Genomic DNA, 26,263 nt, shown 5'->3' with positions numbered 1-26,263 from the left:
CACAGATATTCATTGAGCATTAATTATGTGCCAGGCATAGTTCCATTCACTGAGAACATAGCAGAGAACAAAAATACTTAGTATCTGCCATCAGTGAATTTATGTTCTGGATTGGGGTGAGGGAATAAGACAAGGAACATATTAATCAAATATAAAGTTTGCCAGATAATGATGAGTTCTAGGGAGAAAATAAAGCAGAGAAAGGGGTAAGGCAGTGTGGGGGGTGGGATTAAACTTTTTTAATACAGTGGTCAGATAAGGCCTCTCTGCTAAGGTGACGTGAGAGCAGAGATCTGAGGGGAAAGAGCAGCCAGTCCCCCATCTGAGGGGAGGACATTCCAGGCAGAGGGAATCTCATGTGCAAAGGCCCTGAGGTAGGAGTGTGCTTGGAGTGTTAGAGCGACGACACAAGTGAACGTGAAGGCAACCCGTCATTGTGTTGTCAAATGACTGAAAAGAGGAAAGGGGCACCCCTGGTTTCTTCAAGCTGATTCTACAGTACTGCTGAGTAAGATGTGTGAAAATCACTCTGACCCCCTCCCCTCAGTCTTACAAATCAGACGAACACTCTTACTGACACACCTTTTCTACATGATCTCTTAATGTGTCTCTGTTCCTCACTAGAAAGAGGACAACTTGAAGACAAAATGGTATTTTATTCATCTCTGTACCCCCAAGACCTACCAAAGGGTCCATGGCATGGTTGGACATCCAGTAAATGTTGGGTGAATAAATGTTATTTATTTGCATGCATATTTACATTCTCCTAACCACTCTCAAACTCCCTTATACCAAACAGAAAGGGACTGGGAAGAGCAGCAACATATTTTACCAGGGCCTCCCCTGTGTCCAGAGGATGTCAATAAGAGGTGTGAAATTAGGTCCCATGAGGCACATCTGAAAGACCTGCAGGCTTTAGTCTGAAGGAGAGAAGACTCTAGAGGTACTCAAAGCCCCCTCCAATATTTGAAAGGCTGCCATGGGAGGCAGGGGTAGACTTACTATGTGGAGACCCCAGAGAGAGAATGACAATCAGGAAATAGAAGAAAGTTAAGGAGTAGATTTTTGCTTTGATAAAAGGAAGAACTTTCTAATAATAACTTTACAATGGCGTGGTGTTAAGGGTCCCATGACTAGAACTATAGCAAACATGAAGCCAAATCTACATCTTATGAGGAGAGCCTATAACAATTAGCAAGATCAACCCATTAGCTCCCTTCTAATGCTAAAATTCAAGGGTTTTAAATTATATTTATTTTAGATCCAATGCTCATAACTGGTTTCAGTTTATCCTAATTTCTAACTGAGAAAATAAACAGAGTAGAGAATATTTATTAAGCACTTAGTATGGGCTAAGGACCTTACATATATCATTATTTAAATATATACAACCTCTGAAGGAACATTTTTATCTCTATTTTACAAAAGGGGAAACCAAGGCCCAGAAAGAAAAAGTAACATGTCCAAGGTTATTTAGCTAGAGAACAGAAGACAGAACCATCTGACTGTGTAGAGCCTGTGTACTTTCTGCCGTTCCCTGGTTTTTTGAATGTGTGCTCATTTGTGTGCTAAACACCTGCCCTGATACAATATAGTGTGCCTGAGACTTTGAGAGAGCTTGAGTTTGCTACTCCTATCTCCAAGTTCTCATTTTTTCCATTTAATTACAATATATACCCCAAAGTATCCCATTCCTGTCTTCCAACTTGATTGTGTCTGTCTAATTGGATCTGGTATATTATAGAATAACAGCCTTGGAAAGGCACTAAGTATCAATCATCTTCAAGTCTCTTCTACAGATTCGGAAACTGAGGACCAAGGAAGAAGCAAGGAGTTCATGGTCTAGTAGGAAAGTAAGACCTATGAATCAACAATGATAGCAGAGTAGGGTTAAGTGTTAAGACAGTGAGAAGGAGAGAGGGTTTCTGGAGGATATACCTGAGCTGAGACTAATTTGAAAAGATTGGTAGGCAACAGCCAGGAAATATACAGAGAAGACCATTCCAGCATGAGCCATCTATCCCTTGAGGAGAGTGGCTGCCACTCAGATTATAGCCATCACTTCCAGGAAGCCAGTGGTTGTTATCAACCTGAATTGTAAATACTGTTTCTAAGTTGAATCCATACTTAGATGCATATATGAGATCTCCCCATACCTCTGGCAGAGATTCAGGAGTCATTTAGGTATCTGAAATTTTGAGTGTGTTTGTTCTCTGCCAACAACAAATACTATCAAAAAAGACAGGACCGTCTATGGCTATGCTTCCCTGAACAAACCCAATCCCGTCTGATCTTGGAAGCTAAGCAGGGTTGGGCCTGGTTAGTACTTGGATGGGAGACCACCTAGGAAGACCAGGTGCTGTAGGTGTAAAAAATAAAAAAATAAGGGATTGTAAACTGACAAGGTCCTTGCAATCTGTGAGGTCAACCAAGGGTTGCCTCACTTGGGAAAAAAAAAAAAAGACAGGACTAAGCTTTCCTTATTCTAAATTCCCAAAGTATTTAAGATTATGTTAAGTCAGTACTTGGTTCTTTCCAGAGGCTACACTCTGGCTTCCTAAGTAGATGTAATTTCCCAGAAGTTGAGAACACATCATGCGGCATCAAGATGGCAACAAGCAAAGTACTTGTCCCACAGCGGGCATTCAATATAAACTTGAACTAAATGTATTTCTTAATGGACCCTAAGTTCCTTAGGGCAAGAACATTGGTCTTATTAATCTTGGTATGACCAATGTCTGGCACATAGTAGGCTTTCAATAAATCTCTGTTAAATGAATGAATGAGTTCAACAAGCAAATGAATAGTAACAAAAATAGTTATTTTTTTAATGCTTACTATGTGCCAGTCACTGTACTGAGTGCTTTATTTCTCTCAGCTTTACTGAGGTAAAATTGACAAATAAGGTTGTAAGAAATCTAAAATGTACATCATGATGATTTGATACGCATACACATTGTAGAAGGATTCCGCCTGTCTAGTTAATACATATTTATCTCTTTTTTTGTGTGTGTGAGAACATTTAAGTTATATTTGAGTGCTTTATTTCCATCATCTCATCTACCATCCTAAAAACAATTCTACAAGGAAGGTATTATCGCTACCATTTACGATCAAGGAAACCGATGTCCACAGGTCTCAGATCCCAAGATAGAAGTCCATCTGGCTCCAAGGCCCATAGAGGCTTTAATAGCATTTCTGATTTTAGAGACGATATCAACCGAACTGTTCAAGTAGATGTAAAACAATGCCTCTGTTCCTAGGGTAAAGCACACGGAAATTCACAAAGTATACACAGTGATTTCCATCAGTCCCCAAAGCAGGAAGGATCAGCTACAAAGCTACACTATTTCGTAAAGAAAGCCAACTAATCAATTCTCAAAGGAGTCTTTTTAAATCTCTCTTGGTTTGTCCTATAAAATAAGCTGCTCCAAATGACAGCTCTTATACATTGAAATAATAAACCTCAACGAATGAAAAAACTGAAATAATTCGAACCTTATTTTTCTTCTGTCTATTCAGGAAAGAAAGGTGATTCATAAGATAAATTGTTAGTATCAAGTGTTAGTTTAAAAAAAAAATAAAACTGAAAGGAAAAAATATTCTAGGTAATGTACCGGGGACAATAGAAGCCTCATGACAACTATCTCACCTTCAGCATTTATCATACAAAAAGAAGTGTTCAAACTGATGATCCCGGGGCAATGAAAGATTCTTAATCGAAGCAACATGAAATTAAATTATGTTCAGAATATTTTACAGACAGGAAAGAATAGTCACACATTAAAATTTTTTTTTTTTTTTGACAAAGGTTGAACAAAAAGAAGAGGAATTTGGCAAACCCTCAGCTTGCCAGAAAAATGAACCAGAATTCTTAATTCTCAGTTGGCTTACTCTCACATGAAACAAAGGTCTGGATGTCAGATAGAAAAGACTTTCCACTCAGAAAGAAAGTGAACCAACAGGTGATTCCAGAAATGCAGCCGATGTTAGATGACGGTTTAACAACAAAGGTAGAAGAGGTAGAAAGAGTCATCAGGTTAATACCAATTACATGCAGTGCAATTAATTAACCTTTGGGTAAATGAGACTGTGGGTGAAATGTCTGTGAGTGAAAGAAACTGTTGTATTTAGGCATTAAGACAATGGCTTCCAAAACTCTCATCGGATACTATTCTCATAAAGGGCATATGGAAGGTGGCTGATATAATGTTGGGATTTAGATTAAATGAGATAACTTATGTGAGATGTCTTGGCACAAGGTAGATGCATCACAAATATTAACTGAATATAAGTCTTTTAAAACTGCTTTTATTCAAAATAAAAGGAAATTCATGGATTTCAATGGAAGTGAGATAAATAACTTGTCTGCGCAGAGATAAGTCAGGATGTCAACCATGAGCTGGAGAAGGACTTTGGAACCTATGTCAGTGTGTCATTTCTGAATTAAGAGCTTGGGGTTCTCTGGCCTCGGATCTACCACTAATAGTAGTATGAAATGCAAGGACGAACCCTCATTCTTATCGTCGAAAGGGTTCACTGATAGTAAAGTACCAGGCGTGAAACTCACAACCATGGTCTGACAGTTCATTGCAGTTCCAACAAATGTTAAAAAAGAATTTCCCCAGATCCATGAAAAGGAAAAGAAACATGTCTTCTCTTTCCATCACCATTCAGCTCACAGGTAAGAAATAAGACAAAATAAATAAAAACCCAGATCAAAAGAGCTCACACAGAAATGGGTCTGTAGAGTAGGAATGGAGGAGGGAAGCCATCTTCTTTGATTTTTCTTTTCTTTTTTTTTAAAGCTACAGGCTTCTTGGGGGAATGACTACACTATGCAAATGTGACCAGCCTCATTACAATGAGTAAAGTACCTGGGAGAGGTGACAATGAAGGAGTGCCTTGGAATGTGTGTGAGAATCACAAAATGTAAATACGTTCCAACGGATCAGCTCTCTTAGGCAATGGAAAATGAAATGTCACCCTGACAATCAGAAAACCAATGAATGCATAATTTAACTCATGCCCAGAACATGCTCAGTACTTAATAATTTTCAACAAAAAATACTTAGCATGTGATGCAGCCGTGCTGGTGCTAGAGAGATGGAGCCACCCAGCACCCTTTTCTGTTCCTCTTGGGAGTTAGTATTCCAAGGCCTCTACTTGCCCATTCATGTGCTGTACAGGACACCATCTCTTTCTTAACAAAAGAGATTAAGTCATCAAGTAGAAACTGTCTCAAACTGCCTTCTTGCCTTCTACCCACTTACCTTCTTTCCTCCTGGCTTAAACATGTAGTCCACAAAATGCTGAAGAAAATAAAGCTTCCCTGGGTAATGAATGCTGCATATTATATCATTCCTTTTAAGATTTAAAGTGCCCATTAACATGGCTCAAGACAAGCAGTGGTAAAAAGAAACCCCTTTCTAACTTGGTTCACTTCAGTTTTCCAAACACGTTCGGTCACAGCACCCCTTTAAAAAAAACATACTACCTATTAAACATCCTTGGGAAAAGACTTTTAGATGGGATTTCCAAATGAACATTACTCTTTGAAACAGGACTGAATACTGTCTAAGGTATAATTACCCTAAAGTGAGGGAGGGGTCTGGGCTCCAGCTTTGAGCTACAGTTCCTGAAATAAACAGAGAGGCCAGCAAAAAACAAGGAGACAAAGCCAGAGAATACTCCTAAGGTCTCTTCACTGTGATAGTCCATGATTCTGTTTCTTAGAAGACATTGCAGAGACTTGCTTCTGGAATGACCTAGTCACAGGACAGAGATGCATAGTAGGTTGGGGGTCAGACATTTGAGCACATATTTTCACATCGGTACAAGTTGTACACATCTGGTTCTAGTTCACTATGTGTCAGTAGTCAGTGTGCAGTGAGCTCAAGGAGTTTCACTAGAAGAACTAAAGACCCAAGGCAAAAATAAAGCACGATTGCGTGTGACTGTATGGATACCCAAGCAGGAACACACACAGATAGGTGCACACATACAGGCACACATAGAACATTATTAATAGTTAACTAACTAGGCATATGACCCAGAGAGGCGGTATAGTGTTACAGATAGAAATAGAGGCTTGGCCAAGATATGGAAGCGACCTAAATGCCCATCAACAGACTACTGGATAAAGAAGTTATGGTTCATGTATACAATAGAATATTATTCAGCCATTAAAAAAATGAAATTCTACAATTTGCAACAACATGGATATACTTAGAGGTTATTATACTGAGTGAAATAAGTCAGACAGAGAAAGATAAATATCATATGATTTCACTTATATGCAGAATCTAAGGAACAAAAAGAACAAACTAATCAAAAACAGACTCACAAATATAGAGGATAATCTGGTAACAGCCAGAGGGGCAGGGTTTGGGGGGCTGGAAGAAAGGTGTGAAGGGTTAAAGAAGTACGAATTAGGAGTTGGTAGATGGTCACAGGGTTGGGGAGTACGGCATAGGGAATGCAGTTTGCATTAATGTAGTGGCTAGGTGGAGAGCCAGAGAAGAGAAAGAGCAATTAGGGGGATCATTTTATAAAGTATATAAATGTCTAACCAATGTACTGTATATTTGAAACTAATAATAAAATAAAATTTAAAAAGCAGAGGCTTTGGAATCAAACAAACATGCATTCAACTTTGCTCGGCTACTTAGAAGCTGTGTGAGTCACTTAACCTTTCTGAGCCTGTTTCCTCACCTGTAAAATAAGGCTAATAATACCTATAACTCACAGAACTGCAGGAAGAATTACAATACTATATGTCAGCTGCTGTTCTAAGTGCTTTACTTATACTGATGCTAACAATAATCCTACCACTATCCCTATTTTACAAATGAGAAAACGGGCACAGGAAGGGTAAGTATTTGCTTGCCTGTTATACATCCAGTAAGTGGTGAAGTTGGGACGCAAATGCAGGAGGTCTAGCTCTTTATCACTTGGCTATCCTGACTAGCACAGTCTTGGACTACAGTAGGTCCCTAATAATCCCCTGGACGACACAGACACACATACACAAATACGCAAACACCCTACACCTCTTTTTCCTCTTGGGCTTTTAAAATATTTTGTTTTTGTCATTAGTTTATTACATGGTGCAGTTTAAGTGGGCAGCATGCAGACATTAGCTTCCCAAACACGAGGATCCTAAGCGGCTGCTCAAGGAACAGAAGAACAAATTCAACCCTGAGAAACGTTAGTTCATTCTGCACCATGACTCACAACCGCTATTTTCACAAACAGCCCTGCTAATTAAACTTTCTTATGAACTCTGCTAACCAATTTTTCCAATGCGTGGAGGAAAAAAATCATTCATTATAGACCGGAATCCAAAATCTAATATTAACGGCACAAGTAGGATCTGTGGCATTGTAATTTGATCAGCTTGAGCATCAATAACAGACACTGATGTCTGAGAGAGTTAATCAGCTTTTGTTGAGATGTATGTAGATAACTGAACAAAACATCTGGAAAGCAGACTGGAGAGCAAAGCTAGCTTATCATGGGGGGTTAGTACTTGCTTTACCCTCATAAATCCCTTGCTTACAATGTCCTATCTTCTGGATGACCACTGTAATATCCTGAATTGGTATAAGCACTTAACGACTTACTAACACATTAGCAGCTCATCTGATGTCACAACTGACAGTAAGGTGGAAAGAGCTGTGTTACTGTCCCCATTTCCTGCACAACAATCTGAGGCACAGACTTGTTTGATCCACGTAGAGTCCCATAGCTAGAGCTAGAATGAGAAATTGGTGGATCCTTACATTTTATCATGTTGCTGCTCATAAAAGTGGCCTGATTTTAAAAGCAATCCCAGAAATCATCCTGACATTTTCAAATATTGAACCTAAGGCTTTCATTTACAATCTTCCAGAACCACTAAAACTGTTGTTCATTATTAGTGCAGCTATTTCTAAGGCTTACTGGACTACGTCCTATACAGCCATGTTCACGACTCAGGATGAAAGAGCAAGAATGCGGGAACCCTCTGAGAAGGTCTCGTGTTCCAACTGGCAGCAGTATGTGGTCAGGCAGACATGGGTGCACAGATAGCTTGGCTGCTTGCCAGCTGTGTGACCTCGAGTCAGTTGCTTTAAACTTCATAAGCCTCGGGTTCCTCATCTAAAGAAGGGGGCTCACCATCATCTCTTGGGGTTGTGGTCAGGATTAAATGAGATAGCAAATACAAAGCGACTGGCATCTAGCAGTGCAGAATAAATTTAAGTTCCCATTCCACTCTCCTGCCTTCTTCATATGCTGTCTTCTACTTCCTACTTGAAATTATATAACTGAGGCTTAAATCAGGATCAGATATCAACTTTCCCTTTCCTTTCTCTTTATACATCTGTTGGCTCAGAGGTAAGACCCTTTAGTGAAAAGGGGGAAGCAGTTATGAGCCAGAAAGGGCCCCTCCCAGATTGTTTCAGTTTACGAGTGACTTGACACGTGTCCCCTGATTTGAAGTCACAAGTACCATCCAAAGAAGGTGGGGTAAGGATTTATCTTCTTATTATGTATTAAGAAAATGGAGGTCCAAGGTGATAGTGACTTGTGCAAAGCCATGCACACACCTATTAAGTGTGTATCTGAGGAGGGGCTGGGGAATGGCACAGAACTACATCATTGAAGTCTGTCTCACTTCTGGTTAGTTTATTGCACTGTGTCTAGTATTTCTAGACACAGAAGTGTTTGAGGTGTGTGTGTGTGTGTGTGTGTGTGTGTGCGCGCGCACACATGTGTTGGACAGTGTGGTGCTTTCCAGTGATGCTCTATTTCTTCTTGTGCTCAGAGGGTGGTCTGTCTCATTAGTAAGGCTCCACTAACTGGTGAGGGGCACCAAGAAAAGAAAAGATGGCAGAGGACTAGTTCTAGTTTCCAGAGTCAGGACCAAGAAGTGAGAGTGACATTTGATTTTTCTGTTGTCCAGCTGAGGGTCCTGGGCAATGGGAAACTTGCCAGAACTCAGTGCAGTGAACTTCACCAAGAAGACAGGCAGAGGACTGAAGTACCCAACCTCAGGGTCTGAGGGGAGGGAGAAGCCAGGACACCTCAGTTCAGGGCAGCAAGCAAGGAAGCTCACTTCCAAATACCTTTTTTTGCATTCTAGTGAGAACAGGTACTCTACTCAGGCAGCTTTTCTGTGTCACTGCCTGCTCTGGCCATGAAAAACAAGTCAATCAATCCAACACAGGTTCAAGTAAGAAAGATGAGAAAAGGAAAACTCTATATATGTGATTTCAGACTTCATATCCCATACTGTATTATAGCTGGCAACTGTCCCCACAGTCAGAGGCCTGTGGGCTAATACGAGTGTGGTGGGAAGTGGGGTAGAGCTGGGATCCTGCTTCAGTTGAGATGGGATCAAGGTTGACACCATCATGTTTTCCTTGATGTAAAGAAAACTTAGGCTAGGTGTCTGTTACTTCTCAGACAAGTCATCTAGCTACATCTAATTTACGAATTTTCCTTCTGGTCTCCTTTTACCATTCTACACTCATTTCTCTCCACCTTGCTTAAAAAAGTTTATGGTTATTTTAATTTTAGTTCTTTTCCATATTATCTTATCAGTCAATTCAAATCCTTTTTGGGCCAAATGGTATATTAATAAATAAGAAGGTAGAAGGAGGGGGTGGGACAGAAAACAAGCAAAGGAAAGAAAAAAGAAGAAGAAATAGCAGGGAAAATAAGAAGCCAAGTGCTCTTGATTTAAGTTTTCTTTGAGCTGCATTGGCCTCATCTTTAAAGTGAGTAAAGACATTTGTCTATATTGGCTATTTCAACCGGGTCAGAGGAAGTACTTAATATAAAAGCCTTTGAAAACAAACATGAAGGAAAAATATTAAGGAGTATTAACTATACATTTTATGTTCATACTGCCAATAAAATTATTTAATTTCATTCAAGGTATTTGTGATGAGAAATTCCATTAGTGGTCATAGGAATTAGAGTAATTACCCTAACTAGCTGTATCCACGTATTATAGATGAAGTATCACATGTCATCAGACATCCAACTACAAAACAGGGGCCAAGTAGGAAACTAAATTTATAAGTCAGCAAGAAACTGAAGTAGATGGAAAGAGAGTCACTGTGAGAACCTGTGTGTGACCTCAGCAAGAAAAGCAATGATTCTCAAATCACAGATGACATGAGAAGTCTGCAAATGGTCCACCTCCCTCTGTGTTAAGTCGGGTTATCTTGAGTCTGACAGATTTGAGTTCAAATCAGTCCCACAGCTTTTTGACTGTGACCCTGCATAACTTGCTTAACCTCTCCGAGTTTCAGTTATCTCATCAACACAAAGTGGGCACTAACACTTAGCCATAGAGTAGTCCTGACTGTTTTATTCACTTATCCCTTGAAGATGTCTCTGAAGCCTGGCTCAGTTGCTTCCTCTATATGGACTGGCATCATACAATCTACTCTCTCCCAAGTTCAAGGCTAATGCCTATTTGATGCTTGTTCTAAGAACTCCAGCCCACTGCCTTCTTTTTCTCTTCTCAACACTTATAGCTGATGTCTTCACATTCATTCAACAGAGTGGTGAGGTAACAGAAAGACCACAGGTTTTGCAGTCAGACAGATCTAATCTCACTCTCCAGTTAACTTATTTGAAGCCTTGTCTTCTTATCTGTAAAATGGGGATAACACCATTGATAATGCATAACTGATATAAAGTTTCAATGAGATAACATATGTAATATGCCTTGTACTATAGCTGACACATAGTAGGCATTCCATCAAACTTTCAACTTCATTTTATTGTTATGAATCCTTCTGTGCTATCATTCCAATGAAATTAACAGCCAGATTTGAGTTGATGAGTTGGGCCATGGTGAAAAACAAAACAAGTCAAAAGCCCACAAAACAGCAAAGGTGGATGTGTAGTGATATGCATCATAAGCAGGCTCCCTGCCCCTACCAGATATGCAGGCTGTTGTAGGCCCCACAATTTGTCCTGGCTCCTTCCTAGACATTGACCTTTCTAGCTACAACATGTGGACACAAATTACATCTTATCCTCTTTGGCTTCCTTACCGATCCTGCTATAGAATTTAAGAGAAGAGAAGGAAAGGGAATAACTTATTTGATCTGATAAAGCAAGCACTAAATAAATACTGTTGGCTGATTGGAAGTTTTACAAATATAAAAGCTTTACACAAATATATGGTTTCTATCTGAATTTTATCTTCCTGTCAAAGTAGAAATATTTTCTTCCATCAAAGCTCAATTCTGGGACTGTAGAAGAAACAAAAAGGCAACTTAAAGATCTTTAGTTCTTATAAGGAATAAAGACATAACAGAGTTCATCAGTTAAGAGAAGTAAGGGAGATGTGGAATGGGGGTGGGGGAGCAGATTGAAAAAAGAAATCACCACCACCAGACCTCACAGAAGACAAGAAAAAAATGAATTTCCCATTAACACATTTCAGAAAGCACTTTCCTCCTACCCTGAAGCTGATGAATTACATTTTTAGATAATGTGTGGAAATTTCAGTTTGACATTACTTTCTCGCTTAGTTCCTAGTCTCAATCAACCAGGTCATTCTACAGAGAAGGGAGGGTAGTGAGTGAGTGAGTGAGTGTGTGTGTGTGTGTGTGTGTGCGTGTGTGTATGTGTGTATGTTGGGAGAAAGAGGGGAAACTGGGTGAACAGGGAATTGGTTTTCTGAACCAGTCAGCCAGCTAAAGTACAGAAATAGAAAATCCTTAAAATACCCAGGCCGGATTCACAGCCCAGGTAAAAATCCTTTGAGATATCTCTCCTGGGATGTGAGAATACTTTCCTATGGTTATCTGAGTTTGGAAGCAGGGCAGAACCATCAGATTTGAAAAGGAAGATGATGGGGAATACAGCCAGGGAGCAAAAGGAACCTGGTCTGTAATCCTGACTATTGCCATCATGGGAAAAAAATTATGTCGACAGAAGAAGAATGTGTCTGCACAAACCCTAAATGTCACAGCTTTACTCAATTGCTAACCTGTCCTAATTAGAAAGGGTGGGAGGTCTCTGATTGTCCTTGATGGGTGTGTAAGAGGCACAATGATTACATGGTTTACTGTTTGCACTTAAATGTTCTGACATTCTTCAAGTACCCCTTAATAAAGCAAACCTGTATTCTCCTATTTTGTAACCTCATTAGGCTGTCGAATCTTTTCCATACCTAAAAATTTTCACTCTTCCCCAACAATAATCAAACCCGCTCCTCCCCAAATCAAAATATTTTATTCTTCTTCCTGGAATATGCATAAGATGACTGCAGAGAGGTGATAAATAAAATGACAGATGCAAATCTACCTGTTTTCCTCCGAATTCAGATGACACATTGCACTGTACCCAAGCACATTTTTTAAATCAGCAACAAAATGTACTGATAAATGCTACTATTTCCTCTACTCTTTGCTTTACTAATGAATATCCCACTGATGTGCATGTAGAAAAGTTCATTTAGCTAATCGATATCTTGGGATTTTCTTGGATATGCATAATTGAGACTGGGTTTTAACTATGCTTAAGTTTAAGGCAGCATTCGATTCAATATGGTACTTGAAAATAAAGAAAAGAACATAGGGAGGGGTATTTTGTGGAGAGAGAAAATCTGAAGTTAAGAACCACTCCAAATTTATTCTTCCTTGTTCAGGTAAATAGTGACCTGCTGAATTAAAAAAAACAATGGTATTTATTATTTTTAAATGCATAGTGTGCTCTTTTCCAAAACAAAAAGATTTTGAATCCTAATTAAGTTTTTTCTGGACTAGGAGTTTTCACTCCCTAGGTAATAAAGCTGAGAAACCAGGTCAGCATTTTTAGGGAAACTGCCAAAGATAAAGTATAAATTGGACAACTCACAATTAAGTCAGCCCTGGGTTCAAGTTCCACCTTCCCTATTTGGAAGCTAAATCACCTTGAGCAAGTTACTCAGTTGTTTCTAAGTCCAAGTTTCTTCACCTGTCAAATAAGTGTCTTGAAGATTACATGAAACTTCATCTACTGATCTCAGCATAATGCTTAGCACACAGTAAGTGCTCAATGAACATTGGCTATTATTAGGAATCTCCAAGAAACCCTAATTTACTATTTATTTATTTTTTATTTTTTAAAGTAATCTTTTTAATTGAGTTATAGTTGTCATACAATATTATATTAGTTTTGGGTGTACAAACAGATTTGATATTTTTATACATTGTGAAATGATCAACACAATAAGTTGTTACCATCTGTCACCATACAAAGTTATTATAATATTATTGACTATATTTCCTATGCTGTACATTACATCCCCATGGCTTAATTATTTATAACTGAAAGTTTGTACCTCTTAATTTGTTTCACCTATTTTACCTGTCTCTCACACCCCTCCTCTCTGGCAACCACCAGTTTGTTCTCCATTATCTATGAGTCTGTTTTGTTTTGTTTTTTAGATTCCACATATAAGTGAAATCATGTGGTATTTGTCTTTCTCTGTCTGATTTATTTCACTTAGCATTATAACCTCTAGGTCCATCCATGTTGTCACAAATAGCAAGATTTCATTTTTTCTTGTTGCTGAGTAATCTTCTTTTTCCATTTATCTAATGATGGGCACTTAGGTTGCTTCCATATCTTGGCTATTGTATATATTTGAATTAGTGTTTTCATTTTCTTCACATAAATACCCAGAAGTGGAATTGTTAAGTTGCATGGTAGTTCTATTTTGAATTTTAGGGGAGATCCCCATACTATTTTCCATAGCGGCTGCACTAATTTACATTCCTGCCCACAGTGAACCCAGGTTCCCTTCTCTTCACATTCTCACCAACACTTGTTATTTGTTGTCTTTTTGGTAACAGCCATTCTGACAGGTGTGAGGTGATATCTCATTGTGGTTTTGATCTGCATTTCCCTGATGATTAGTGATGTTGAAAATCTTTTCATGTGTCTGTTGGCCATCTATATTTCTTTCTGCCCATTTTTTAATTGACTTTTTTATATTGAGTTATATAAGTTCTTTATATATTTTAGATATCAACCCCTTGTTGGATATATTGTTTGCACCAATTTACTTATTTAAATGAGCTATTATTTTTAAAGCATTTAAAGTAGTACCCAGAACACACATAAGGCACATACAAATACACTAAAGCTGCTGCTATCATTTTTATTTGTCTTTGCTGGGTGCTGTAAGAAATTATGCCAATAAACTCACCTTAGGGCTGAATGCATATTTCAGGAGTGAATTCAAAGCACTTTCATATTTTAGGAGCCTTTTATTGCTTATAAAGTTATCTCAGAAGTAAAACTTAATCAAATTCCCACAGGGTCCCTTTAAGTCTAGTTCCTTAAAAGTATATGAGGTAACATAAAAGCGATACACAACCCTCACTCTCCTCTCCCTCTTCAACCCAAGAGACTTATTCCACGCAATGCCTTGTGGCCTCGATGCTCTAACAGACACACCCCCCCATTGCCATAGTCTATGTCCCACATCTCATCTACTGACAGGGGCACACAGGATTATTAGCACTTTTGCAAATCCAGAAAAAAAGAACAGGCATTACTCAATGTCACCAAATCAAAACTGAGTCAGTCTCTTTAATCAGAGATGTGATTCTAGACACAAAAGCAGTGGCAAAGTATTCACCCTGCTGTCCACAGTAGTGAAGGGTCTTTTTTGTTGCTTTTCCCACGGAATGATAACACGAATTAAGCCAAAGTCATGTGTTATAAAGGAAGAAATGAAGTTATGGATTAGAGGTGGCACTCAGGAAATGTTGTCTTCTTCGGTTAGGGTGCAACTCTAACCAACTTAATTCTTGGTATGCTTAACTTCATCTGGCAGTGCTTCTTCATATTAGACTATCACTTCCAGAGGGCACATCCTGGATCTACTTCCTTTGTCCAAACCAAAGAGGAATGAAAAAAGACTTCTGTTCTTAGACTGGTATTTTAGCTCTATTCCTTTGCTTTTCTTCCCTCTACCTAAATCTTAAACTCATCTTTCATACCTCCCCCAATAGCTCCAGCTAACACAGACCTCACCCTTTCTTGACCATCCACAGCCTTTATAGTCTGTTTCGTATACCGGTCACTACATATACTTAGTTTTATAATTGATAATGTTCAGTTTAGACCACCCTGTTCTTAACTCCCAACCCCTTCAGAGCTCTCACTTGCCTAAAATGGAGAGAAAAATATTCCTAAAAACTACACTGCTGGCAAGTGTGAGGTGATATCTTTATTAATAAATGAAAAAAACAAGTGTTGATGAGGATGTAGAGAAAAGGGAACCCTTGTACACTGTTAGCGAGATTACAAATTATTACAGCCACTATGGAAAACAGTTTGGAGGTCTTTCAAAAAATTAAAACTAGAACTACCTTTTGACTCAGTAATTGCACTTCTGGGTATTTATCCAAAAAAACCCCAAAACAATAATTCGGAAAGATCTATGCACCCCTATGTTCACAGCAGTGTTATTCACAATAGCCAAGGTATGGAAGCAACCTAACTGACCAACAACAGACTACTGGATAAAGAAGTTATGGTTCATATATACAATGGGATATTACTCAGCCATTAGAAAATGAAATCTTACGATTTACAACAACATGGATGGACCTAGAGGGTATTATGCTGAGTGAAGTAAGTCAGACAGAGAAAGATAAATGTGATATGATTTCACTTATATGTGGAATCTAAGGAACAGAAGTAACAAATTAGATGAAAACAGACTCACAGATACAGAAGAAAAACTGGTGATTGCCAGAGGGGAGGGAGTTTGGGGGGTTGAGCGAAAAAGGTGAAGGGATGAAGAAGTACAAATTAGTAGTTACAAAATAGTCCTGGGGATGTAGAGTACAACATAGGGAATATAGTTAATAGTATTGTAATAGCTATGTGTACAGATGGGTGCTAGAGTAATTGGGGAGGTCACTTCATAAACTATATAAACGTCTAACCATTGTACTATATACCTGAAACTAATATAAAATAAAACAAAATAAAAATTAAAAAACTATACTTTATGAATACTTGGAGAGTGACATTAGGTAAAAATATAATTCTTTTTTATCACTATAATGCAAATAATCACAAACTCTAGACAGGTGGATCAAAACTGTATCTTGTACACTAATTCATTTCTCGGGATTTTTCTTTGTTACTTTCTCTTTTCTCTATTCATTTTGGAGAGGGGTGATATAAGACAGACAATTATAAAAATGCAATTTAGCATTCCAGCTCTGCTGGCTTCAAGATACACCCTGAACCACCTAACTCTATCTTGCCTAAGCCATATGTTTCCTCCCCTAAAATATTGATCATCTAGGAACCTGGATTCAGTGATGCAATCTCAAAGCTTGAAAAAACAAAAAGGCAACAAAATAAAAAAAATAAACTAATTCAATTCTTTGCAGTCCATGGGAATACTATAATTTCTATCGGAGGTTTGCTGTTCTTTGCCTGAGTTTATAGGTTGCATGAATCCTTGTGGGTCACAGTCCGCTTCCCTTTCTCAGCAGCAGAAGTTGCAGGTGAATGAAGGAGAAAGATAAAGGACATGGCTTCCAGTGCCATCATGTGTCCCCAGCTGCACACAAAGTAACTTGGGATTCACGTTTTTGTTTTTGTTTTTGTTTTCCTCCCTAGTACCTAGGTTATCCTGATAAGTGTCCATTCCCAATTGGAAAAAGAAAATCTAATATCCCTGAGAAGATAAGTAACAGAGATGTCCAAAAGCACTGTAAAAGAATCTTAAACCTGGCACTTTCAGTAAATTTGGTTCTACTCTGAAGGATGAGTTGTATCCCCAGCAGAAGAGAAATATTGTTATCTTTGCCTCCCGTTATACACAAGAGTCTTGTTTAAAGCCGTAGTGCATACTAGATAGACTCTCCAGAGGGCGGCCAGCAACCACTGCTCGGAGGAACACAATGCCTCATTGGGTTATGAGATGACGGTTAGGCAGAGGTCTTCCCTCAACATAGGGAGGGGGACCCAGTACATTCTTCTGGAAAAGATCATACTTTTGAAAACTGGGGGTGAATCCCAGCTCTACCGCCTGCTAATAACTTTGTTATTAATAACTTTGCCCAGGCAAGTTACTTAACCTCACTAAACTTCACTGTCCTTATCCAAGAAAATAGAGTCTATTCTCAGTGTTAAAGGAAATAAAGTATGTCAAGGGCTTAGCAAGTACTTAGCATACAGTAAGACCTTGATAAATGATAGCAATTATGTCCTCAGCACCACAACACTTACATCCATGCCTGGATTTCCTCTTTGCGTTCTCAAATGAAGAATACATTGACAACTCACAGTCAGGAGTGAATCCAGCCTACTGGCAACACCAGCAATAAAAAGTCTCTTTCTTTCTCTTTATTATTATTTAGGAGAGGCAACCCTTGGTTGACCTCACAGGTTGCAAGGACCTTGTCAGCTTACAATCCCTTATTTTTTCTTTTTTACGCCTACAGTACCTGGTTTTCCTAGGTGGTCTCCCATCCAAGTGCTAACCAGGCCCGACCCTGCTTAGCTTCCGAGATCAGATGGGATTGGACTTGTTCAGGGTGACATGACCATAGACTCTTTCTCTTTCTTTCTCTTCCTCTCTCTCAATATCTGTCTGTCTCTCTGTCTACCTACCTATCTACCTACCTACCTAACTACCTGATAACCTAGAATCTTCTAAGAGAATCTATTACATTCTCTTAAAAGTGGTTTGGGCTGGAAAATCTTAATCTCAAATTCTTATCTCTTTGCCACTTCCCACCCCTCAACCCTCCCACTGGATATTTAGAACTCCTTGTAAACTTCACAGGATCGAGATGCATTGAGAAATGTAGGAGGTGTTGAAGGAAAAAGGGGGACTGGATGTTAAAAATCAGGGCAACAAAAATACCTATGATGTCATTTACCCTGACTTCTGAACCACCAGCAGCAGCCTTTCAGCTTGCCTGGTGTGATACCTCACCTTTCCCAGCCTGTATTATCACTTACCCTCAAATGCAGGCCTCAGAGGGTCTCCCATTAAAGCGATTCCCACTCCTTCCCCACAGCCCTACAGCCCTATCTCTCCCTTCTTCTCTGTCTTTTAGCGTAGCCAATTAAACCTGAACAACGGGTGGATGGAGGAAATATGCTGCATCTATGGAATGGTACAGCAGGGACCAGTTTCACTGTTAATTTAAAATGCTAGAATTAATTAGGTAGTGTAAATGAAGAATTTAATAAGCACTCTTTACAACCGCAAGTTCTACTTTTATTAAACACCGATAGCAAATGAAGGCAAATATCTCTGGTCTCTCTGTATTTCCTTGCCTCATTCTCATAAGTTCTCTGCAAATAAAATTCTCTCTCTCTCTCTCTTTTTTTTTTGGCCTGAATTTTTTAAAAATGTGTAATTATAAATTTATGCCTGAATTGTATTTCTGCTTTCAACCCATAAGCTTCTTCTTTAAGCTCAGATGCTATTGTATGTTTCTGCTTGTGCTGGAGAGGGTGCTAAACAAACCAAAGTTGACAATTTTGGTTTTGTATACCAAATTAAAGGCTGTCTTCGAAGCTGTCACTCCTATTCAAATCGACTCGGTGAACTACCAAATTAGCATTCTTTCAGTAAAGGAATCTGCTTGTTTAAACATGTATCTTTAGAAAACAAGGAACAACACCATGAATCAGTACTCCTCAAAAATCTCACTACAATTCTAAGAGAACTCTTTTGAAAAGGTGATTAATAATATTCACTAATATAGCTGGCAGAGTCTCTATTTAGAAGGTAAGGCTACACCAAAGATACATTTTCTATACAGGAGTGGGAGGAAAAATCATATGGTTAACCGGTTTTAATTTGGTTTGAATTATCATCCTATTATATAAAGATTATTCAAGAATCTAAACACTGGCTTTCTGAGAGCATAGGCAATTCTCTTAACGAATGGAAGATCCAATGCTCTGAGGTAAGATCATCAAAGCCCTGGCCCTATTTGGAGACTTGGTAAAATTTCTCTGTTCTAGCCACTCTCCTTGAAACATACTAACTGTATCTTTACTAATAACATCCCCCACTTATTGAGAGACTGCTATGCAATAGGCATTGTGCTGTGCGGTATATATCCAGTCTCTCATTTAATCCTCACAATAAGCCCTTTACAGATGAGAAAATTATGTTTGGAGGGTTATACGACTTTTTCGACAGTTATTTTAGTTTTATGGTTTTGCAAAGTACTTAATTTATATGGGGGACAAATTTACAAGCAAATTAGAAGAACTGGAGAACATACATACACACATATACACTGGATTCTCTGATTTAAAATTAACATGATGTATCTCTCTCTCTACTTTAATTACAGAGTTTCATTTTTGTTATATAGGCCAGTTGGTCATCAATTAAACTGTTCGGAGAAAATGACAAATACTCAAAGGTGAGTGATTTTAGGAGTGAAACACCAGAGAGCAGATGCTTCACTGCCATCATGATGTAGCCCAATATTTTTCAAAGAAAATATTCTCATATCCAAAAATATTTCAGAGAAATCCCCCCGCCCCCCGCCACCTCACCCCATGCACATACATGCACACAACCCTGGCAAAGAATTACGGTATCAGTGTCTGGCAAACATTAGGTCCTCAATGAATGCTTGTCGATTAGGAAAAAAAATCAGAACCTAAAAATCTCAAGTACTGAAGTTGTTGTATAGGGTATCGTTTCACTTTCAAGGAAAAAGTCTCTGGTTTCTCAAAGAATATCTTCAAAACAAACAAATACATAAAATAAAATACCTCAAATGCAGATCTTCATTAAGCATTTCCCTCCTATTGTATAATAGTTTCTTTTACGAATAATCTGCTATCCTTAGGGCCTATTTCTCCCCAGGGACAAGGGGCAGTTGTGGTTGACCTCCTTCCACAAGTCTTCAGTTGGCCCCCTTAGAAACACTGTCTCAGACACATGGAAGAACATTGGACACACACAAACCAAGTATTTGAGAAGAAAGGAACAGGCAGATAAAAACTAGCTTAGAATATAGGGAGGGCAGAGAGCAGAACTGAGAACTAAAGAACAAAGGGAAGGGGTAGATGATTAAGAATAAAAAGAGATAAAACTAAAGGGTTATGAGAAAACTCCAAATTCTTAATCCGCTCCCCAATCCTACCAATCTGAAGGAGGGTTTTCTGTAGTGTACATACACATATGAGTTTATGACTGTGTGCCCATGCCATCCTTGAATGCAAGATCCATGCTGCAGACACTCAGGTGCCTCACCATGCCTGTGCATTTCTGCTAAGGTCTGCACATCTGATGGGAAAACGTAGCTGCAAATCCCAAGCCTAGAATATTGAAGAAGAGCATACCTGTAATTTTGTCTCTCACGAGTTTGCAGGATTCTATTTCACCAATGCTCCCAAAGAGACTCCTGAATTCCTCTTGGGTCATATTCTGGGGTAAATAGTTGACTATGAGGTTGGTTTTGCTGTCATCTGTGGCTGCCCCTGTCTGCATGGGAGAAGGACAGTTTCTATTGTTGCTGGAGGGTCCATTGCTTGTATTGGATGTCGGGCCATTTGACACCTGAGGCTCCATGGTGCTAATTATCTAAACAAACATAAAAATAATAAAAATAAGCCTTTTGAAATCTCAAAGACATAATTAAAGTCTCTTTAAAATTTTAATTTAATTTCGTTTTTTTTTGTTGAAAAAGAAAGGAACAAGATAAAGCAAAATGGAGTAAAAGAGACTGGGATGTGAGCGTAGCCAATTTAGAAGCATGTTTTAAACCAAAATGTTAAACTTCCCTTGCTATTTTTAGGCTAGCCCATAGATTTTGAACACAGACTAGAATGCAGTGGGAACTCTCCCATTATTTTGTTAATGAAAAGCTAATTCCTGTTTTCATTACACAATCACTCTCAGAAATGTATACTTAAGCCATACCAAATTATAATTAAAATGTAAAGTAATAATCATGATTAAAATTATAGTTCCATTAAAGCTGAAAAAGCTAAATATAGAGGGCTACACTCACAAGATCAAATACAGTACCTGTTTATTAACTATCTCATAAAGCAAAATGACATTAAATTAAGTAGGGCCATTCCATATGAGAAGGGTTTAGATTTTCACTGATGCTTAATCACTGATCAAACTTTCATAAGCGCATGCTGGGGAGCTATGAAGTCATCTAATGATATTTTGACCCAGCCACTCTGTTACTGTTTCTCCTGGACCTCTAATAAAAAACAAGAAGAAAAAGTTCTCTTTAGGTTTTCACCTTTCATCCAGCACATCCTGAGGCTGTCCTCTCACACATACTCAAAAAGGACTTCCCCTGGATTTAAACAGTTAAGTAAACAAATGTGTGAACTGTTCCAGGTAGACAGCATGCAAGGGAATAAAGAGATGAATAAATCTTAGTCTCTACCCTCAAGGAGTTTACTGTCTATGGCAGACACAGACAGACAAACGGCTTGCAGGACAATAGACATGTAGCGGAGGAGCAGTCAACCCTGCTAATAAGATAGGGGATTCAGGGAAAGTATTGAGAAGATGATGCTAGAATGAGGTTTTACATTGAAAACGGGGTTAAGCTCATGAAGGTTCCCTGTATGGTATGACGAACATGGAGATTCACAAAAATTCAGAGCCAGAAAAGACTCAAGGGAATAAAATCTAGTTCAAAACTCTCATGTTTGAGATGAATTCTGGAGATATCCAGCAACGTCTTTGTCATTATGGGAAAGTGGGGCAGAGTCTGGGCCTGCACCCAATTTTCCTGGCCTCAAATGCAGCCTATCAGTCCCACTTTTCTATCCTATCCTACCACTATCCCTTACTCATCCTTCGTGATACAGCTTTTGTTTCCTCTGAAATTGATCATGGACTCCTTGGAAATGGAATCATGCTCTGCCATTAATTAGCTGTGTGACCTTGGGGAAGAAACTTAAACTTTAGGAGACTTTGTTTTTCTCATGTGAAAAATGAGAACAATGCTGTCTGCCTTGCTAGGTGGTAAGAAGGATCTGCTGACACGATGTATGTAAAGCACCTGAATAGCGGGGGGAACATAACCACAATCATTGATATTTATTAAAGTCACTCTGCCAATCACCTGATGTGACTTCTCTCATTGACTCCTGACAAGATGGCAATGAGGCATATTCTAATATTCTCTACATTTTATACATGAGAAAACCAAAGGTTAGCTGTCATCTGATAACTAGTAGCTTCCATTATTATTAGCATTTGGCTTCTTGGAGAATTTTAATAGAATACACATGTAGTGAAGCATACAAATCTTAAGTGTACAACTCAAAAAATGTTTACAAATTGAACACAACTCATACCAGAGAAACCACCTTTCAGACCACGAAGTAGAACATGACTAGCATCCCTACAGCCTTCCTCGTGTTCCCATTATAGGTAATCACTATTACTTGTAACCACTAATACAATAGGTAACCACTATTTTGACTTCTAATCTGTATATTTCGTTTATTTGTTTTTGAACTTTTTACGCATGGAATCACACCATACATACTATTTTATGGCTTCTAACACATTGTGTCTGGGCATCATTCATATTGTTAGATATAATGGTGGGTTGTTCTTCTTCACTGCTGTATAGAATTCCGTTGTATGAAAACATCACATTTTATTTATCTCTTCTACAGTTGATGAACATTTGGGTTGCTTCTAGTTTTTAACTATGATAGACAATGCTGCTATGAGTATTATGTACATTTTTTTGATGTACATACACACACATGTCTGTTGGGAATATTTCTGGGAGTCTACTTTTGGGGTCATAGGTTGTATGTATGTTCAGCTTTTAGATACTGTCAACAGTTTTTCAAAGTGGTTGTACCAATTTACACTCCCACTGGCAGAGTATGAAAGTTCTAATTGCTGCACATCCTCATCAACATTCAGAGACTCTTTTTTGGTTTCATTTCGTTTTTACTTATTTTCTCATCAGAAGCACAGTGGAATAGTAAAAAAGGAATGAGTTTTTAGGCAAGGCAATGGCTGACTTAAAATTCTAGTTCTATCATTTATTAGCTGTGCAGTCTCAGGCAGGTTACCTCAATACTCCAAGTCTCAGTTTTCTCTTTGTAAACTTGAATAAAGCCTATCATGCAGAGTTATCGTCAGAATAAGATCACATATGTATTTAGTTAAGTACCTACAATGTAAAGTGCTTAGAGTCATCATAGCTATTATTCCTCATCATGCCCTACACAGGTGAGTGTTACTCCACTTGTTTCCTCTTCTGATGATCACAAGTGGGAAATGAAACCAAGAAAAAGAAGACTCAAGAGGCATCAGGGAAATAAGGCAGATTGAGGATGATGGGGAGCTTCTAAGATTCTTTACCATCATGTAAGTAACTTTTATCATATCACCAGAAACTTTCTTCTTGGATTCAGGTCAACTATGAGATTCTGGAAGGCTAGTCCAGACAGCAAGTAGAAAGTAAAGAGCTCCTGAGAAGAATCTTAAATCAAGCTCTCCTCAGCACTGATAAAAACTGCACCCACCAAAGCCTATTCGGCTGTTCTTGCCTGGAGGCAAGGGTCCAGGATAAAATGAGGGAGCTGTGCCCAGGGGAGGGGTCATGCCAATGGAGATGATGTCGAGCATCATCACAGCTCCTGGCTGGGAGGCAGGCATCTGCTCTGCCAAGTAGTCCAGCCTCCTGGGTCTGTGCAGCACCTCCATTTGCTGTGTCGTCTCACTGCTTAAGTGAGTCAGGTGTCCAGGCAACAAACATACGGAGCACTGCCAACTCGATAAGGAACTTGAAAAACAGAGTTTATCCAATTCAAGAGGCTTGGCTGGCAGAACCACAGAGCTTCCCAACTATTACATTTTGATTTAATGGCAAAAAAAACCTGTCCTATAATCTTTAGAACATCCTCCCTGCTCTCCACCTTTCTCAGGTTACCATTCTAAGGCTCTCCCACAAACACCTAGAAAATATCCTGTATTGTGGCAGCTTTTTGTGTGTTAATGATGGAGTATGAGAAAGAATGTAAATCATACCTAAGCATGTTGTGACTCTGTGGGACCAAGATTGTTAAAGGTCACCTGACAGCCAGGTTCATCTTTTGTTCATTGGATGCTCACCTCACAGACACATGTGGTGAAAGCCAGCCACTTGTCCAGGTGAACATCTCACAGGTCTCCCTGCTCCAGTAAGGTTTAGGAAGTGTCAAATCTGCAGCAAAGTAATTTCAGTTCCTCCGTCAGCTTTCTGGATCTCCTTACATCTTACGTGGATTTCCTAATATATGTTGACTCTTGAAGTTGAGCCCCATCTGTACATCAGACCATCTGAAATGGGCCCAAACCTTGGAAAAGGAGCCATGAGATGCAATGTTTGGTACTGAGCTAATCCAATTGAAACACACCTACACGTAGGCCAAGTCGTTCTCACCTAATGGAGATGGAGCTCACTTTGCTATGCATACACACTACACAGTTATCTTTTTGTGCTTTCAGAAGGAACCAATAAAAATACACATGCACACAGAGTTTCCTCAACAAAAACATACAGTTCCAAAGTTGAGAAACATTTGCAAATGTGTTAATATACCTCGTGTAATAAGACCCCTCACTGGTCTTAATGATGCATCCTAGGATGCAAGACAGGCTTACAAAAAGAATCAGAAATGTAAAACATCAGAATAAAATCTGACATACAAGTGAACCAAGAGGATTTCAAACTATTATTTGGAAAATAAGAGAAGGTGCCAAGATAGAAAGATTTCAAACCCAAGAATATGAAACTACAGCTTTCAGAGTTACATGGTAGATCTTAAAGAGAAGACACCTGTAATCTCTACTTGGGACAGAGACCAGAGGTAAACATGTGTGTTAGTGGGAAGCACATCCTCCAATAAGCACAGAGCCTGGCTCTGCAAAATCAGAACACTTGCTTCCCCAGCCTACGGTTTTTGATATTCTAACAGTACAATTTTCACTGCAAATAAATAAATCAGTTATTCAAGGGTGCATTTGTATTTTAATGAAACATTTGGTGGCTCTCACAGCCAACTTTGCAGCTGACCAGGTTCCAAACTCCTGACTTGCCTTCCTTCTTTCTTCTGAACAGCAATTAAGAACAGAATTATAGTCAGCATCCAGGACAGAGCATTGAGGAGGTTCAGTTGACTTCAAACTCTAATGGCTGTACAAAGCACTGCATTAAATCTTTTATGTTCCCATGATATATTTTAAGAAACATTATACAGGCAGAAAATTTCAGGGATAAACTATTTAGAGCAGTGAACAATAACGTAGGCACTCAAATCCTGTCATTGTAAATGTCGATGGTTTGAATGACTAATTACTCACACTCAGCGCATTAACCTCACCCCTCCCACCACTTTTTTTTCTGCAAAATATACAACAAAAGCAAGAGAGAAGGCTTCAGACAGGCAGCTGTGGGATTATCTGTCAGGGTCATTTATCTCTGTGGAGGGGGAGTAAGAAGCAGAGGCCGGGTCAGCCTCTTTCTCAGGGTGCTCCTGAAAAAAACAGCCAACCCTCACTGCCCTTCATGGCATCTCCCTTGACTCAATCTTGGGTCCTTCCCAATGGCCCTAATGACCTCTTCCATCACATAACTCTCTGTTATGCACCCAAGGTATCTATAACACTACTTTCTGAACATGTCAGGTCACAGGCACATAAAAAAGAGATTTATTTCCATTATGGTTAGTTCTGGGTATGTTAGATGGATAGAGATGGAGCCCCAGTGTGCCAGACACTGTGCCAGGGGATACAGAGATAACACAGACAAGGAGCTGACCCTCGCTGAGTTCACAGTGTTGATGCATGACAGATATCAGAGAACATTAGGGACCATAGAGCCCAATCCTGTAATTTTAATGACGAAGAAATTGAGGACAAGAGAGGAGAAATGACTTGCCTAAGGTCACATTGCTAGTTAGAGGCAGAGATGTGACTTAAGACCAGGTCTATAGACTATCTCACCTGAGTACTCTCGTGATAATGCAAACATGGATGAGGGCTTACTTCTTTTTTGGTGGGGAGGAGGTGAGGGGTGGTCTTATCATAGAAATACACTTGAATAGAGGTGTAGAGATGTGTTTACCTCTATGCTTTTCTGAGTAGAGCACTTAACAGTTCACAAAGAATGGAGACAGGAACTCTGAGCTCCATGGCAGAGAGACCACATCTGTTTTGTTTATTACTATATCTCCTGCATGTTGAACAAGCCCTGACAGCACGTTCTGG

At 39.0% G+C, this 26,263-nt stretch overlaps 1 protein-coding gene, 1 non-coding gene and 1 pseudogene across 9 annotated transcripts in view; 1 reads left to right on the top strand and 2 right to left on the bottom strand.

Moving 5' to 3' along the window:
* The window catches only part of ELAVL4 (ELAV like RNA binding protein 4), a 93,192-nt gene that overhangs the window by 32,694 nt on the left and 34,235 nt on the right, over window positions 1-26,263 (bottom strand). For 7 of the 8 annotated variants that reach the window (XM_006919174.2, XM_006919170.2, XM_006919171.2 and 4 more), the window contains exon 2: window positions 20,356-20,596. In XM_006919174.2, coding sequence (XP_006919236.1) covers window positions 20,356-20,596 — 241 coding nt within the window. Of the gene's footprint in view, window positions 1-20,355; window positions 20,597-25,613; window positions 25,623-26,263 lie in introns of those variants that run through there. The other variant, XM_006919175.2, reaches the window with a different exon arrangement.
* Window positions 2,250-2,368, top strand: LOC112485908. Its single transcript, XR_003048590.1, has one exon. It is a non-coding gene; the product is annotated as a 5S ribosomal RNA (ribosomal RNA).
* Window positions 17,466-17,584, bottom strand: LOC112485861 (annotated as a pseudogene).

Source organism: Pteropus alecto, unplaced genomic scaffold (genome assembly GCF_000325575.1).
Source record: "Pteropus alecto unplaced genomic scaffold, ASM32557v1 scaffold25, whole genome shotgun sequence".
Taxonomy (NCBI): Eukaryota; Metazoa; Chordata; class Mammalia; order Chiroptera; family Pteropodidae; genus Pteropus; species Pteropus alecto.
The sequence above is the reverse complement of the archived record's forward strand: the minus strand, read 5'-3'. Positions and strand labels throughout refer to the sequence as shown.